Raw genomic sequence first — 15,093 nt, 5'->3', positions numbered from 1 at the left:
AGGCGCATGGAGGACTCCCCGGCTAGGCCACAGGGGCCCCGGGGGGCTGGGAGGGGCGGGCAGCAGAAGCACCCAGACCCAGGGGGAGGGGGCAGTGCTGGTCCCTGCACGGCTCCAGACTCATGGGCCCAGCGCGTCCATAATCTCTGGGCGTCCAGGCGTGTTTTTAGCGTGAAGCGTGTTGCACAGCGCTGTTTTCAAGACTCACGTAGTGAACTCACCGGCACTTTGAAGAGAATGATCTGTTCCAGAACCTTCAAAAATGACACGTGGAGAACCTGTATTGCATTAAATTCATTTATTGTCATAAAGTTCGTCTTCCTGGTCTCCAGTGACATCACACACAGTCCATTGCCCTTGTTTCCCTCTACCGCTGTTAATTCTGCTCAGAAGATAGCTTCGTCCCTCCTTTGGTTCCTGTGCACCTGGAGGAGGGGGCACAGCGGAGGCCCGGCCGGTTCGCTGCATCCCAGTGGGGCTGGCTGTGCAGGCTGGGGCAGGTGGGAATCAGCCCCTGGGGCTGGAGGGTGGGGAAGGTGGGCCCTGTGCTGCGGGGCTCTCCCAGGTTTGGTTCTCAGGGCAGCGAGAAGCCTTGGCAAGATTGGCCAGGCTGCCGCGAGGTGGGTGGACTGGGGGGCGGGAGGAGGCAGCCGCACAGGGCGGCGCAGTGCGGCCCGGAGTCCACTCCTTGCCCTTGGGTCGCGGTGTGTGCGCTGCTGGCTGGGTCCTTCCTGTGGACACATGAAGCCCCCTGCGAGGGAGGTCCAAGGGGCCCGCTTGGGGCCTGGCAGAGCCTGCGTGCTCGGCACACCTTTGCGGGGAGCTCCACCCCCTTCTGCAGCTGCCTGTTGTGTGGACTCTGGCCCTTGGCCGCCCAGCACAGACTGGCCCAGGATGACGAGGCTGGAGCCCACCTCCAGAGATCCACATCGACAATTGGCTACTCCTGACTGAACTGTCCTTGCACTGTGTGAAGACGGTCCCCGATGCGCTCAGCCCTGTGATGGGCAGGGTGGGGGTGGGGGACCACCACCATCCCCCAATTCACGGCAGGCGTCCAAGGTCAAAGTCAAAATGCCCTGTGCCAGGACCACCCAGCACGGCCCCTGCACAGCCCCACCATAGCCTGGTCTGTCCAGCCTGCGGCAGGGAACCCTGCGCCCTCCCGGTCTGCTTGCGCCGGTGCCCCCAGGAGCAGCAGGGAGGTGGATGCTGACAGCCGCCCTCGGAGCGCCGGGCGGGGATGGGGCGGGGACGAGTGGTGTGCTCCGCCCCGCCCGCCCGCCCGCCCGCCTGCCCGCCCTTCGCGGTGGCCGTCGGGGGCGACACGTCCTAGGAGCGCCAGACGGAAGCGCCGCTGGGACTGACACGTGGCCTTGGGCGGTGCTGCCCGTGTGGGTCGGCCAGGCAGGAGCCCAACCTGGACGCGCTAAGCCGTGTGCCCGTGGACGGCCGCCCCCGATGCAGCCGCAGCCGCTGCCGCTGGAGGAGGCCCGCAGGGACGGGGCCGAGAATACCCAGTGGTCCAGGTGGGGCCAAGGTGTGGGTTGGGGGGAGTGGGGGGAGCGTGGTGGCTTGGGAAGGGGCCGAGGCCACCACTCCAACCCCTGAGGTCGTGTACTACCCAGACCCAATCCAGGATCCTCCTCCCTTCCATCCAGTCCCAGGGCCAGCGAGTGCCCCTTGAGCCCTCTGCAGGCCCTCCAGGGTCCTGGGGTTGTGCAGGCAGGAGGAATTGCAGGAGGCCTGCCCGGGGGCAGGGGGTGTTATCCTAGATGGTGGAGAGCCGGCTCACAGGCACAGCTGGGAGTCCTAGGACTGACCCTGCCAGGTAAGACCACACGGATTTCCAGGCCTGAGAGCCAGGGGGAGTGGTACAGGGTCACCCGGCAGGGCAGCTGGGGAGCCTGTGGGTGGGGGGTGGGTCTGAGTCCTGCCTCCACCTGCCAGATGTGTGCTGTGGTCTCCATGGGCGGGGCCCAGGCCGACTGCCCACTCCTTTTCATATTCTGTGTCCATGTCCACTGCCGCGTGCAGAAGTCCCCAGGGCAGGAACACATGCGACGGCCCCTCTGAGGAGACCCCAGACCCCAGACCACATGCCTCAGCCCTTGCTCTAGTTCTGTGGACCACGGCCCCTCAGGCCAGCCAGCTGGACGCTGGGTCCAATGTTGGGCCCTGGGATCCCAAGGCCAGTCCACCTCCAGCTCTGAGTGCCCGGGGAGCCTGCTCTCTGCAGGGCGACGGCTGGTTCCTGCCCCTGCGTCCAGGCACAGGCTTGCAGGAAGCCTCTAAGGGGAAGCCCCCCACCCCCCAGAGGCTGGGGCAAGATGAGGGCAAAGCTAGTGGGGAAGCTGGAGAGGGGCCGACATTGCGAAGTGGCCCGCAGAAGCTGGAAGTTTCCTGCAGGACGGGGTGTGGAGAGTGGGGTGGAGAAGGGCCGGGTCTCCCTGCCAAGCATCCCCGGGACAGGGCGCTGCGCTCAGGGGTAAGGCCGGGTCCAGGAGTGCCCTGCGGCCTGCCTCGCTCTTGTCTTCCCTCCCTGCTGTCTGGTTATTGAGGTGCTGATCCAGGCTTCATGGCCGTGTGGGAAGAGTGTTGTGGCTGTGGCTACAGCATGTTCTGCAAACTTCCCTCTCGGGTTCGGTTTCTGTGGCTCTGGCTGGCCTTCTCTTAACTTCTTCCCTCTGTGGCTCAGGAGGGAGCACCTGCAGCCCCCCCGGCCCTTGGCAGGTGAGGCAGCAGTTCGGGGAGGGGTCTGGGGGGGTCCTGGATGGACCTGAGCTCTGCTGGGATGAGGTCATCCCCACCCCCACCCCTGAGTGGACAGTTATGTCAGTCACAGGAAGTGTGGCAGTTTATTGCAGCTGATGCGGTGTGCCCTCCGCGTTGACAACCTTGCATCTGCTCTTGTGGCCCTGGGAGGCAGGGCTGCCACTCATCAGCCGTGTCGCTGGGGTGGGGGCAGCCGGTGGCCCCGGACCTGTGTGTTCTCTCCAGGCCTGCAGCGCTGGCCCAGTTCCCTTTTCTGAATCAAGGAGCCACGTGGCCACGCATTTGCTCAGCCGTGGATGCTTCTTATGCACAGGGGCCGTTGGCAGAAAGCACAAGGTTCTAGAAGGTTCATAGGAAGCATTTTGCTGAGTTCAGGGCATGGACCTGAGGCCCAGGACCGGGCAGAGTGAGCAGGATGGAGCTTTCCTGGCTCGTCCTGCCGTAGCCTCTGTGTTCCCAGACAGCCCTCCGCAAGATCAAGGAGTCTGGGCCTGGCGTGCTCACCAGCCCTCAGGCAGCTGTCCTTGTCGGGTCGCCGCCTCTGGCCAGACTTGCTCATTCTGTGTCCCCACCAGCTGTAGAGGAAGTCACTTCAGTGCCTGTCAGCTCAGGGCCTGGGGGGCCTCCAGGGCCCAAGGAGGAAGCCCGCAGCACCTAGCCCCACACAGGCTCACAGCAGACTGGTGGCCTGCACGCTGAGGGCCTTTCTTGGCTTGCTGTGGTCATGAGGAGGCCAGGGGGCTGCATCGCGTCTAGGTACGGGCCACCCTTCCCAAGCGGGTCAGCCTCAGCTGGCCTTCCGGTGTTTCTTTCTTTCTTTTTTTTTTTTAAAGATTTTATTTATTTATTTGACAGACAGAGATCACAAGTAGGCAGAGAGGCAGAGAGAGAGAGGAGGAAGCAGGCTCCCCGCTGAGCAGAGAGCCCGATGTGGGGCTCGATCCCAGGACCCTGGGATCATGTCCTGAGCTGAAGGCAGAGGCTTCAACCCACTGAGCCCCCCAGGCGCCCCCGGTGTTTCTAACTGGATTTCTCATGGGAGCTCTTGGGCTCACCAGGAAGAGGCCCCCAATGGCCAGGTGGGCAGGTGACCCTCCATGGCTTTGACCACAGAAGGGAATAAAGCTCCTTTGTGTGGGCCCCTTCGGACGGTGGCTGTCAGGGGATGTTGAAAGCTTTGCTCCCATGTCCGGCTGTCCTCCTAGTGCCCTCGGGCAGGCACATGGATGCTGGCAGTGAGCCTGAACGTGGAGGCACAGGGATACTGTGGGCCCATGTGGGTCACCCGGGATGGGGCATCTGGAGGCCACAGCAATGCCTCGGGGCAGGCACACCCCCAGGGGCTCCACGGGCGGCAGCCGGCTAGGCACAGGCCGGCAGCTGGCCCGGCTCGAATGGGCCATTTGGATTGTGTTCCTCTGGGCCTCCCTAGTAGGCCAGCAGGGCTGTTTGCTCGGAAATCCCTGATAGGCCTGCTGCCCTCAGGATGGGCACATGGGGACGGACACCGGGGTGAGTGCTCACAGGGCGGGTTTGGTCTAGGCCCAGGGAGGGGCACTGGGTAGACGGGCTGTTCTCTTCAGGTTTGGAACCCCGGAAGAGACAGATGCCCGAGCCCACAGGGTCCCATATCGGGGGCAGATGGCCCCTGAGCAAGTGCAGATGCCCGCCCCCCACCCCCTGGCCCTGCCACGACCTCATGGTCTTCTGTTCTGGATAGAAAAGTAGCTGAGAGGGAGAGCCGGTGAGCTGCCCTCCAGGCCGGCCCCTCCATGCTGCTTTCTCCAGCAGGTGAGGCCACTGAGACCTGTCCGGTCTGCCCTGTTGTCTTGGCTTCTGAATCATTCCAGGGACATTTTAAGAACCAGGAAGTGGGGGGGGCATGATGTTGAGGGGTCACTGGCCCATTTCCCAGTGGAGTGCCCTCCCCCCAGCCTAGCCAAGGCAGGGTCTGGTGTCTGGCTTCTGGATTGACAGAACTGGGTGTATTTTTAGCACAGGACCCTATTTCCCACTGGACTCATGTGAGCGCAGAGGGCAGCAGAGGGGTGCCCCAGAGTCCCACCCATGGCACCCCTTGGACACCAATATCTAGCTTGAAATCTGTGGTCCCACCTCTTCCCCGTGCACGTGGAGGGTGGGCGCAGACGGCGCCCCAGCCCCTCTGCCTGCAGAGTTCTCTACTGCGCTGCACACCCCATGGAGAGCCGGCCGGCGCGTTGGACCTGGAATTCCCAAACCAGCCCCAGATGGGGCCTGGCCTACAGATATGGGTCTGCTGGGAGACCGAAGGCCGGGCTGTTGGAACCGGACTCATTCACCCCAAACCCCCTCGTGGTCCTGGCGAACCTCTCATCAGCTGTGTCTGCTGGTGGGACTGTGGCCTCTTCGAGGGCAGCGGCCATGGAGGGATGGTCCCGCCGCAGGCCTGGCCAGGCGGAGTGCCTCCTCCTCCTGACTATGGACAAGTACATGGTGGTTTGCAAGGGGGATGCTCGCACATGGGCATGCCGGCCAGAGGACGTGGACATGGTGGCCTTACCTCCCTCCCAGGCAGTTGCAACGGCTCCGGACATCGGGAACTTGCTGGTCACTCTGCTGTTTACTGACCCATCAAGGGGCAGATGTCACGGGCGTGAGCCCTTCTTCTTTGAGGAAACAGGCTCCAAGAGGCCCATCCACAACCTCAACCAGAGGTGCCCACGGGCTAGCCGTGCGCCCCACGGATGGCAGGGGCAAACTCACACTCCCCGGTGAGTCCCCAGAACGACTCCCAGGGTCGGCCGTCCACCCTGCTGGGCGGGGCAACCTTGATGTGCCCCTGGCCAGCTCTTCCCCTGGAGAGGCGGGCCGGGTGTCAGGTTGGGACCTGCCTGTGGGGTGACAGACACATCTCATTAGGCCCATCGATCTGCTTCCTGGCTTGGGCGCCACCTGCCGGCGAGAAGGTGCCCTCAGATGTAGGAGGTCGTTCTTCCTGGGGGAGAGGCCGGCCGCCTGCCCCCGTGCCCTACTGGGGACGTCTGGTGCGGGTGGGACCCCTGAGCTCCCCGCCAGTCTGTTGCCCTCACTGCCTGCCCCTTGGCGCCACGCCCACCGCCTGAGGCATTGCCAGCCACCCCAAAGCCCCTGCCGCCGCAGCACCCCTGCCCATCTCCCGCCCACATGAATGGCACCCACAGCTCCTCCCTCTCTCATCGTAGAAAAGTCCGCTTTGTCTCTGAGAACAGTTCTTGATTTCCAGAGTCTCTCTGAAGGGTCCAGGGTCCCCTATGCCCAGGGCACCTCCTGCCACATCTGTCTGTGTCCTGCCTTCGTCCCGTCAGCAAATGTCAACACGGCACTAGGAGCCAAAGCCCATTGTTCGTGGAGATCCTGCTGTTTGTTTTGATGCCCCAGGACCCCATTTGGGGTCCCACGTGCATGGGGTTGTCATCTACCCCTGGCTGATGCAGTTTCTGACTTGCCTGGTGTCAGGGCCAGTCAAGGAGCAGGGGCCAGGAGTCTGAAGGATGATCCCTGTGTGGACACCTGCCCTGGCAGGCAGGGCTGCTTCAGCCCGGCCCAGGTTCTCCAAGAGCCGACTGCCCTGAAGGCGCCGTGTCCCCTGCCCGAGGTCCTCTGCTGGGCAGACACCGCTTTCCTGGGCACCCTCTGGGGACCCACTGTCCGGCTCCCACCCTGTGGGAGGCCCTCCCTCGGCCTCAGCCCCAGCACCCCCTGGGCAGCTTACTGAGCTGTCAGCTGCTTGGGACCTGGGTGCTCTGGTCCAGTCCCAGGGGTTACAACCCTCCAGCTGCCGCCCGTTTTACCTGGCTGGTCGTTCCCGGTCCTGCTGCTGTGAGAGGCTCTTTTGCAGTCTCAGCCACAGACCTGGGGACGGGGTGTTTGGAGGAGGCCGTGCTGCTCCTCCAGGACTGATGCGGCCCCTTCTGTCCTGCAGGCCCGAGTGCCAGGCGTGGACGGGAACGCTGCTGCTGGGCACATGCCTGCTGTACTGTGCCCGCGTCAGCATGCCCGTGTGCGCCGTGTCCATGAGCCAAGACTTCGGCTGGAACAAGAAGGAGACCGGCACTGCGCTCAGCAGCTTCTTTTGGGGCTACTGCCTGACGCAGGTGGTAGGAGGCCACCTGGGGGACCGGTGAGCTGCGCTGCTCCCCACGCGGGGTTGGACTGCCTTGGGGCCGGGGCTCCTGCAGATTGAATGTGCACCTGCCCACCCCCACCAAGCAACACAGGAGCTGGGAGAGCCGGGCTCCACGGGGGAGGCCAGAAGGGTGGTGCGGGCAGGTGCACAGCTCCCCCGGGGGCGCTCAGCACCCTGAGGAGCCCCCGGCAGCCCAGTGCGGTGCTTGTCGGGACAGATGGACAGGCTGGACTGCACTCCTACCGTCGGCCTCTTCTGCAGAGGAGGACAAGGCAGAGCCTGTGTGGGCTCTGGCTGTGGTTTCTGCGGGTGGGATCTTCTCAGCCTGCCCGGCTGTCTGGCCGCCGCGCTCCTGTCACTGTCCCCCTGTCCTTCTGCAGGATCGGCGGGGAGAAGGTCATCCTGCTGTCCGCCTGCGCCTGGGGCTTCCTCACCGCTGCCACCCCACTGCTCACCCACCTCAGCGGCGCGCACCTGGTCTTCATGACCTTCTCGCGCATCCTCACGGGCTTGCTCCAAGGTAGGGCTGCCTCATAGCGTCCCTCCTGGTCTCAGCCGTGGGAGAGCAAAGCGGGTGCACACGTTGTCCACACGCGTGTGTGAGTGCACATGCGTGCACATGCCTGTCCTCTCGAGTGCTCCCACATGGGATGGGCCCTAGATCAGAGGAGGCATGTCCACGGCCCTGTGTGGCCGTTGATAGGGTGGCCAGAGCTTCGGGCCTGGCTGTGCGGCCCTGGGCAGGGCAGCGGGAGTGTGGACTGCGCTGGCAGACGCCCGCTCTCAGCGACTCTCACCGGCTGGTTTGCCTGCCCTGGAGACACCTCCCAGCCTGGCACATTCTAACATCAGACGCCCTCCTCTGCTCCAGAGACATGGCGGCAGCCAGCCTGGTGTGTGGTAACTGTCGCCACCATGGCCCGCGGCGCAGTGGGGATTTGCTGAGTGTCCGCGTGTTGTGGGCACAGGCTGCCCCCGGGGCCAACCCAGGACCGACACCTCTCCCAATGTGCTAACCAGCCCTGGCAGTCTGGCTTACTGGCCGTTGGCCCCTGCAGGAGCCGGCTCTCGGGGTGCCCAGCCAGGTGGCCCTCAGCTCAGGCCATGTCCCCATCTTCCCAGGAGGCCAGTCTGTGGCCCAGTACAGGGGGCTCGAGGGGCAGCCATCACTCTGGGTGACTGGCAGTTGGCGGGGGCTGGAGAGGTGGGACCCTGATGGGAAGGCGAAGTCCCATCTCACCCGCTGGCCTCTTAGTTCTTCCTGGTACTTTTAGAGAAAAGCATGGAAAAGGGAACCACAAAATCAGATTTTGGAAAATCAAAATCAAAATCAGATTGAAATCATTGTAGACTTACAGGAAGTTTTAAGGAAACTTCAGCCAAGCTCCCTTCCTGCCCCCGCACAGCGATGGCCGGGGGGTGTTCAAGGCAGGGTCACACGGGGCGCTGCGGCTGCACAAGGCTGTGCGTGCACCTTGGACGCGAGTGGGCGCGAGTGTGGGCACGAGTATGCACGTGAGTGTGGACGCGAGTGTGGGCGTGCGTGGGCATGAGTGGGTGTCCATGCCAGGACACAGGCTGGTGTGGCTTGGGGCCAGCGTCAGGGTGATGGCAGTAGGAGCCCCAGCTGGGACCCAAAGTCGCTCCCACAGCCCGCGCTGCGAGTGTGCTACTGGCCGGACTGTGAGTGCAGCTGTTTCCCACGCGGGACGCGGGGAGTCTAGCTGAGTCCTGCTGGTCCTTGTGGGTGAGGTCAGCAAGAAGGACACCCCAAACTCGACTCGTCCCAGCCTGGCTCCCACCCTGGCTGGCCCCCCTCGCAGGACCCGGGTGACTCTTGGGGGACACAGCTCTCCACTCGTTTCAGGCGTGTACTTTCCAGCGCTGACCAGCCTGCTGTCCCAGAAGGTGCGAGAGAGCGAGCGAGCGTTCACCTACAGCACCGTGGGGGCCGGCTCCCAGTTTGGGTGAGTCCTGGCCCAGGGACCCCGGGCGACACAGGGTGTGCCCGTGGGGTCCAGGCAGGGACAGGCCACGTGGGCGCATATGCAGCTCAGGGTGACATGGGAGGCTGGTTCTGGGCTGCAGGAGACCTGCCATCCCCGTGCGTCTCGGTGCATGTTCTGTCCCTGGTGCCTGGGCCAGTGGCGTGGCTTTGAGGCCCGTGGGCCGGGGCAGTGGCCAGTCCATTGAGGCTCCTTCCATCTGTGCCGGGGGGGTGGCAAGAGAGGGTGCAGTCCGCTGGGGGCACAGGGCGTGGTCCTGACGTCATGCCCGTGCTCCCGCATGGAGGCCTCACTCAGGGAGAAGGGCCATGTCATTGTGCTGACGGGGCCTCAATGCCCCAGGGCTCAGGCCCCCGATGCCACTGCCCCCAGGATGGAGACAGGAAATCGGAGGGCCGGGGGATGCTGCGGGTGGGCCAGGAGCCACCCAAATAAAACCCAGGGCACCCGTGCCCTGGGAATTCTGGATAAGCTGCATGGGGCAAACTTGTACCACGAAGGATGTGCCATTTTCCTGAAACCCTGCCTCAGCGGGGGGCCCTGGGTCTGTGTCATAGACTGGGAGGCACCGGGAGAGACTCTGCCCCACGGAGGTGCTGAGGGGAAGGCACCCCCGCGCCTGCCGGCCCTGCTTTCCCTCCTCCGTCCCCTCTTTAACTGTCCTGGCTGCGGCTCTGCGGACGGCCTGGCATGCGGGAGGGCCGGCCCCACGGGGGTGCCTGGAACCCCGGAGCCGCCAGGCATCCAGCTGTTGTGCTCGGCTGTGCTGCTTCTGGGTTTAGGAATCGCAGAATGTCGGCTTGTGTGCCTGTGAGATGGACAACAGGGGGTTCCCTTTGAGTCCCCGACACCGTCCTTTTATCTCCGCCGCCTTTTTAGTTTAGAAGTCACACCACCATGGGGACCGGCTTGCGGGCGGGGAGCGAGGAATTAGAGCAGTGCGGGGATCCCGGGTCCAAGGCATCCAGAAGTCTCCCCAAATTCTCCAAACCCCTCACAAAACATGCTCAGATGGGGCCTTCCGGGCCTGCTTTCCTGGTGGCAAGGTCCCACGGGGCAGGGGCGGGGGTTCTCAGAGGCATCACCTGGCCTGAGTGGAGTCTGGGGTCATGGCCACACCACTGTCTGTCCTCCAGGATGCTGGTGACAGGGGCCGTGGGCTCCCTCCTCCTGGACCGGTATGGCTGGCCAAGTGTCTTCTACTTCTCTGGTGGCCTCACGCTGCTGTGGGTGTGTTACGTATACAGGTGCCTGCTGAATGGAAAAGGTACTGTGGCCAGCAAACACAGCTGCCCTGGGAGGGGCGAGGGCCAGGTGCCCGTGCCCCCGCCCCCATAGTCGCTTGCCGTCCGCTGGACTCAGGACCCCGACCTGCGGCTTTGCCCCACTTGGAGCCTGAGGAAAGTGCCCACTCTCAGGCCCATGCAGGCACGCAGGGACCGCCGCCCCCCCAGGCACGGGCAGCTGGGGGGGGCAGCTGGTCTGAGGGTGGCAGGAAACAGGGCTTGGGAGATCGGAGGGCAGGGGAAGGACTGAGGGTCCACACAAGTGTGGGGCCTCCAAGGTAAATGCCGACAGCCCAGGATGCGTGCAGGGAGGACAGCGTGGTGGGGCCCACACACAGGCCGGGCCCACGGGAGCTGCCCCCCACAGGAGCCAGTTGGCAGCAAGCCGGGCTGTGCCCTGATGGTGAGGATCTTTCATGTGCAAATGCCCTGCTCCCCTCAGACCTCATCCTGGCCTTGGGCATCTTGGCGCAAGGCCTGCCGATGTCCAGGCACACCAAAGTTCCCTGGAGACGGCTTTTCCGGAAGCCTTCAGTCTGGTGAGCATCGGGACCACAGTGCGTGTGGGGGTGCGGCTGGATAGGGTCGAGCGTGGTGGGTCTTGGGTGTTCCCTGGTGTGAGTCCACCCCGGCTCCTGACCTCCACGCCTGGGCCCTGTGGGGCGCATGGGGGGCCGTGCTCACAAGAGCACCCCTTGGGCAGGGCTGGGGTACAGACGGACGCTGAGCCTGGCACCTGTCCGCAGGGCAGCCATCTCCTCGCAGCTGTCGTCAGCCTGCTCCTTCTTCGTCCTGCTCTCCTGGCTTCCCACCTTCTTTCAGGAGACGTTCCCCAGCTCCAAGGTGGGTGAGCCGTGCCAGCACTCTCAGGGACAGGGGGCGCCGCAGACCAGGGCTGGGACTCGGTGTCGGCTCCGGCATGCGGACATGGCCCTGTGATGTCCACCCCCAGCCTCACGGCTGGCACTTGGGCCTGGCGGGGCGGTGTCCTGCCGCCACGGCCTTTGCTCCCGGGACGGACCCTGAACACCCCCTACAGCTCGGCAGCCGTTCTGTGGATGGTCGTTCTGAGGGTGGGCCAGCGGGGTCGGGACGTGGGCAGGGGTGTCCCCTGCCGGGCAGCCTGGTATACACCAGCCCAGCCGTCCGGCCACCCTCCCCATCTGGTGACCAGGACCCCCCCACGGCGGGCCCGCACCTGCAGCTCAGCCGGGTCACGGTGTGGGGAGCCACAGGGGAGGCTCGGCCTGCAGGGAGACCGCGCTGGTGGGCCCAGAGCTTGGCCAGTAGGGGGACCGTCAGGGCCAAAGAGGCCCCCAAGCCCGGAAGCCCAGCCTGTGTGGGGGAGAAACTTCCTGGGCATCAGGGGCCTTGGGCAGCCACCCGGCCTGTGCAAACTGTCCCCTCTGAGGCCTCCCTCCTTCCTGCAGGGTTGGGTCTTCAACGTGGTGCCCTGGCTGGTGGCGATTCCCGCCAGTCTGTTCAGCGGGTTTCTGTCTGACCATCTTATCAATCAGGGTGAGCTGTGGGGGAGGGGCCACTGGGAACCAGCCCGGACTTTGCCACACTTGGGGGGCGGGAGGCACCCCTCCTGGGGAGTTCTACAAGGATGGGAAGGGGCCTTGCCCCTGAGGACCTCCTGTCAGCATGAGACCCCAGCCTCAGTTTCCCTGGGGGAGTGGGGCGCCGTGAGAGGACCCGAGTCCTGTGGTTGTGGCGTTCCTCCCCAGGGGCTGGATGCGGCCCCGACCTTCTTCAGAGGAGGAGAGGTCATCTGATGGGGTCAGAGGTCATAAGTCGGGGTGGGCTGTGTGCGTGAGCCCCAGTGAGCACCCCCTGAGGGTGAAGAGCTCGGACGTGCTTGGACGTCCTGGTCACCCAAGTGCTGTCCGCACACGGTGGGAGGAGGAGATGCTGCGGAGACACGTGCAGAAAGCGCGTCGGTGACCATCCCAACCGCCTTCCCTCTGTGCGTCTGCTGCACCGCATCCTGGAGGGTCCTCTAGGGGCACGCCCAGTGCAGGGCTCGCACATGGATACACACACGCGGACGCACTGACACGCGGGCTCCCGCACTCACACTGCACCTGTGGTCACACGCGCACACACACACGCGCGCATGCACGGCACCTGCACACATGACTCAATGCTCTCACGCGCTCACACGTGTGCACACATGCTCACAAGCGCTCACATCGCACCTGCACACGAGACACACTCATGCACACGTGCACGCACGTGCTCTCACATGCACACGCACACGTGTGCACCGAGCCCACAGGACACCGGGAGCAGGTACATACTCACGTGTGTACACACGCCTCCTGCACAACGAGGGACACCCTACCTCGAGCCCAGGGCCTGTCCCTCCCCTCCCTGCTCCCTCTCTGCAGCCGCGCCGGCTGGGACCCACCAGGGGCCGTCAGGGGCTCAGCACAAATGGGCCGATGGGACCGTCTCCCCGTCTCCCTCTGCTCAGGTTACAGGACCATCACCGTGCGGAAGTTCATGCAGGTAGAGAGGGGGTGGGATGAGTCTCTTTGGACACCCGTTTGGTTCCTGGGACCCGAGGGGTTTGACCTCCAGTTACCCGACCCAGAAGGCATTTGGAGGGTGCCCTAGACCAGTGCTGGAGGCTGGCTTGGCTGACTTGAGCGCTTCTCCCAGCTGTGTTGGTGGGTTCTCTGTGCCGCTGAGCCTGGCACCATGTCCGGGCCTGGCTGCTCCCATTCCCCTCTCAGTCTGACCAGTGGGGCTGGCTTATCATGGAGCCTTGCGTCACACATCCCCAGGAGCGGGGGACTTTCCAGTGTCTGCCACGGCCTGTGCCCTGCCACCCCCTTTCTCCCGCAGGTGATGGGCCTTGGGCTGTCCAGCGTGTTCGCCCTGTGTTTGGGTCACACCTCCAGTTTCTGTACGTCTGTGGTCTTTGCGTCTGCGTCCATTGGCCTGCAGACCTTTAACCACAGGTAAGTGCTGGGCACCCCCCACCAGAGCTGTCCCATGCTGCCCACGGGCACCTGGCAGCATCCCTGGCTGCTGGCATCTGGGTGTGTGGGAGAAGACATCTGGCTCAGGCTCACCTGAAAGCGAGCCACGGGGGCCCACGTTTTTCCAGGTATCAAGCTTGCGTGGACCCGAGATATTGGGAAAAACTAGATTTGCAGCTAGGGAGGGGCTGGGGAGGAGCGCCCTCTGGCCCCTTTCCTCTGGTTCAGTGGCCCTCCTGAGGTGCTCAGCAGGCCCAGCATTTGACAAGGAAGATGTCACTGGAAATTGTTTTAGCAATCAGCCGCTTAATGGTTTTCAAATTAGTAGACAGCAAGTGACTGTGCATTCGAACAAGCTTGTCTTCCCATTGTTCGTTTCATCCTGGGAGTGGACTCCTGCACTGTGTCGTGGTGGGAATGGGACAGCAGGGTGGGCACGATGGCCTGAGTGGGGCTATGCCCCTGGTGTGGTCTCGAATCCCGGTGCCCCAGCGTGGGCTCAGGTCTGAGGACCCACTTGGCAGTTTCTAGGCTCCAGATGCTCAGAGGACAGCCCTGGGCATAGGGGAGTGGCAGCTGTCCCGGGGTCACTGCTTTCCTCTCTCCTGTAGTGGCATTTCAGTCAACATCCAGGACCTGGCTCCATCCTGTGCCGGCTTTCTGTTTGGTGAGAACCCCTGGCCCCTGTTTGAATAGGAAGTGACTGTTCCCCCACAGGCATCCCTCACCCAGCCTCACCCCTCCCTGGGCCCCTAGGGACCGTCCCAGGGTAGGGGGACCTCCTGTGACCTCCTCTGTCCTGTTCACAGGTGTGGCCAACACAGCTGGGGCCTTGGCAGGTGAGAGGCAGGTGTGGTGCCTCCTGGTGGCCCCGCCCCCATGTCTCCCCACCCCTCGGGTACCCCAGCCCTGCAGAGTGGGCATGGTGCCCCTGAGGGTCTCACAGTGCCACACCAGTGGGGAGGGGAGAGTGCAGACCTTGGAGCTGGCAGGGCGAGAACCCAGCCACTTTCCACGGTGTCCGCTTTTCTGATGGCGTACCCCAGCCCCCATGAGACCCACAGATGTGAGTCAAATCCTTGAGGCCCAGGGTTCGCGGGGTTGAGTGTCTGGATGATAATGTTGGGGCTCATTCTCCATGGGGGCTGGAGAGGGACCTGTTGGAGGGGGGCGGTATCTTGGGCAGCCCATGAGGTCTCTGGCCCTCCGAGACCCTCCGAGGCCGGCCTTCCCTCTGCCTGGCGGTGTGGACCCCTGAGTTCAGGTTCCGTCCCTCAGGCCGGCCCTGGCCTTTCCTCCTGGAGCCCCGGCACCAGATGCCCTCCTCGGGACCGCCTTGGAGTGCTCGGCCTGTCCGCCCCCATCCGCTGCAGGTGTCGTGGGCGTGAGCCTGGGGGGCTATCTCCTCGAGACCACAGGCTCCTGGACATCCATGTTCAACCTGGTGGCAGCCGTCGGCAGCCTGGGGCTGTGCACTTTCCTGCTGTTTGGAGAGGCCCAGCGGGTGGACCTGAGCCCTGCCCGCGAGGACCTCTAGCTGCCCCTGCCCTATGGTTCCTTCAGTGCCGTCTCCCTTGGGTGACAGTCTGTTTGCGAGCCTCCCGCTCTGGACGGAGCGAGCAGAGGGAGGGTGAGCCGTAGCCGCGTCGGGCAGCTCTGGGGGAGCCTCGGTTTCTCCAGTGAGGCGATCGTGCCCTCCCCCAGGGCTCGTGGCCTGTCAGTGGGAGGAGGAATTAGTATTTTTAATAGTGGCTGTGTCGTCACACACGCAGTCTGTTCCAGGCAGACCCACGGGCCCCCGAGGTCATGACGGTGGGAGGGTTGCCCGTCACTGCAGGGGCTGGGGCACCGCTGGCCGAGACTCACCCGCCCCCCACCCCCGGCACGTG

At 64.2% G+C, this 15,093-nt stretch overlaps 1 protein-coding gene across 12 annotated transcripts; it reads left to right on the top strand.

The window, feature by feature from the left end:
* Positions 1 to 1,364: 1,364 nt before the first annotated feature.
* Positions 1,365 to 14,749, top strand: SLC17A9 (solute carrier family 17 member 9). Of its 12 annotated transcripts, none has more exons than XR_004385160.1 (13): positions 1,365 to 1,529; positions 6,719 to 6,916; positions 7,303 to 7,442; positions 8,790 to 8,889; positions 10,065 to 10,205; positions 10,654 to 10,753; positions 10,966 to 11,057; positions 11,645 to 11,732; positions 12,608 to 12,728; positions 13,068 to 13,183; positions 13,816 to 13,871; positions 14,014 to 14,043; positions 14,578 to 14,606. XR_004385160.1 is itself a non-coding variant. In XM_032878818.1 (13 exons), the coding sequence occupies exons 1-13, from the start codon at positions 1,462 to 1,464 to the stop codon at positions 14,739 to 14,741; spliced, it is 1,257 nt and encodes a 418-aa protein (XP_032734709.1). In that variant the 5' UTR covers positions 1,377 to 1,461; the 3' UTR covers positions 14,742 to 14,749. The 12 variants fall into 12 exon arrangements, 11 of the variants coding, with proteins under 11 accessions (XP_032734708.1, XP_032734707.1, XP_032734709.1 ...); XM_032878818.1 differs by having other exon boundaries at positions 1,377 to 1,529; positions 11,037 to 11,057; positions 12,694 to 12,728; positions 14,578 to 14,749; XM_032878815.1 differs by having other exon boundaries at positions 1,384 to 1,529; positions 10,065 to 10,195; positions 10,657 to 10,753; ... (1 more) ...; positions 12,694 to 12,728; positions 14,578 to 14,749.
* The last annotated feature ends 344 nt before the right edge of the window (positions 14,750 to 15,093 follow it).

This window comes from Lontra canadensis, unplaced genomic scaffold, assembly GCF_010015895.1.
Source record: "Lontra canadensis isolate GAN:19392208 unplaced genomic scaffold, GSC_riverotter_1.0 scaffold65, whole genome shotgun sequence".
Lineage (NCBI taxonomy): Eukaryota > Metazoa > Chordata > Mammalia > Carnivora > Mustelidae > Lontra > Lontra canadensis.
The sequence above is the reverse complement of the archived record's forward strand: the minus strand, read 5'-3'. Positions and strand labels throughout refer to the sequence as shown.

Coding starts and splice junctions, on each gene's coding strand:
- SLC17A9 (XM_032878815.1), top strand. CDS start 1,462: ATGCAGCCGCAGCCGCTGCCGCTGGAGGAGGCCCGCAGGGACGGGGCC. Junction 1,530..6,718: donor GAGAATACCCAGTGGTCCAG/GTGGGGCCAAGG, acceptor TCTGTCCTGCAG/GCCCGAGTGCCAGGCGTGGA. Junction 14,044..14,577: donor CACAGCTGGGGCCTTGGCAG/GTGAGAGGCAGG, acceptor CATCCGCTGCAG/GTGTCGTGGGCGTGAGCCTG.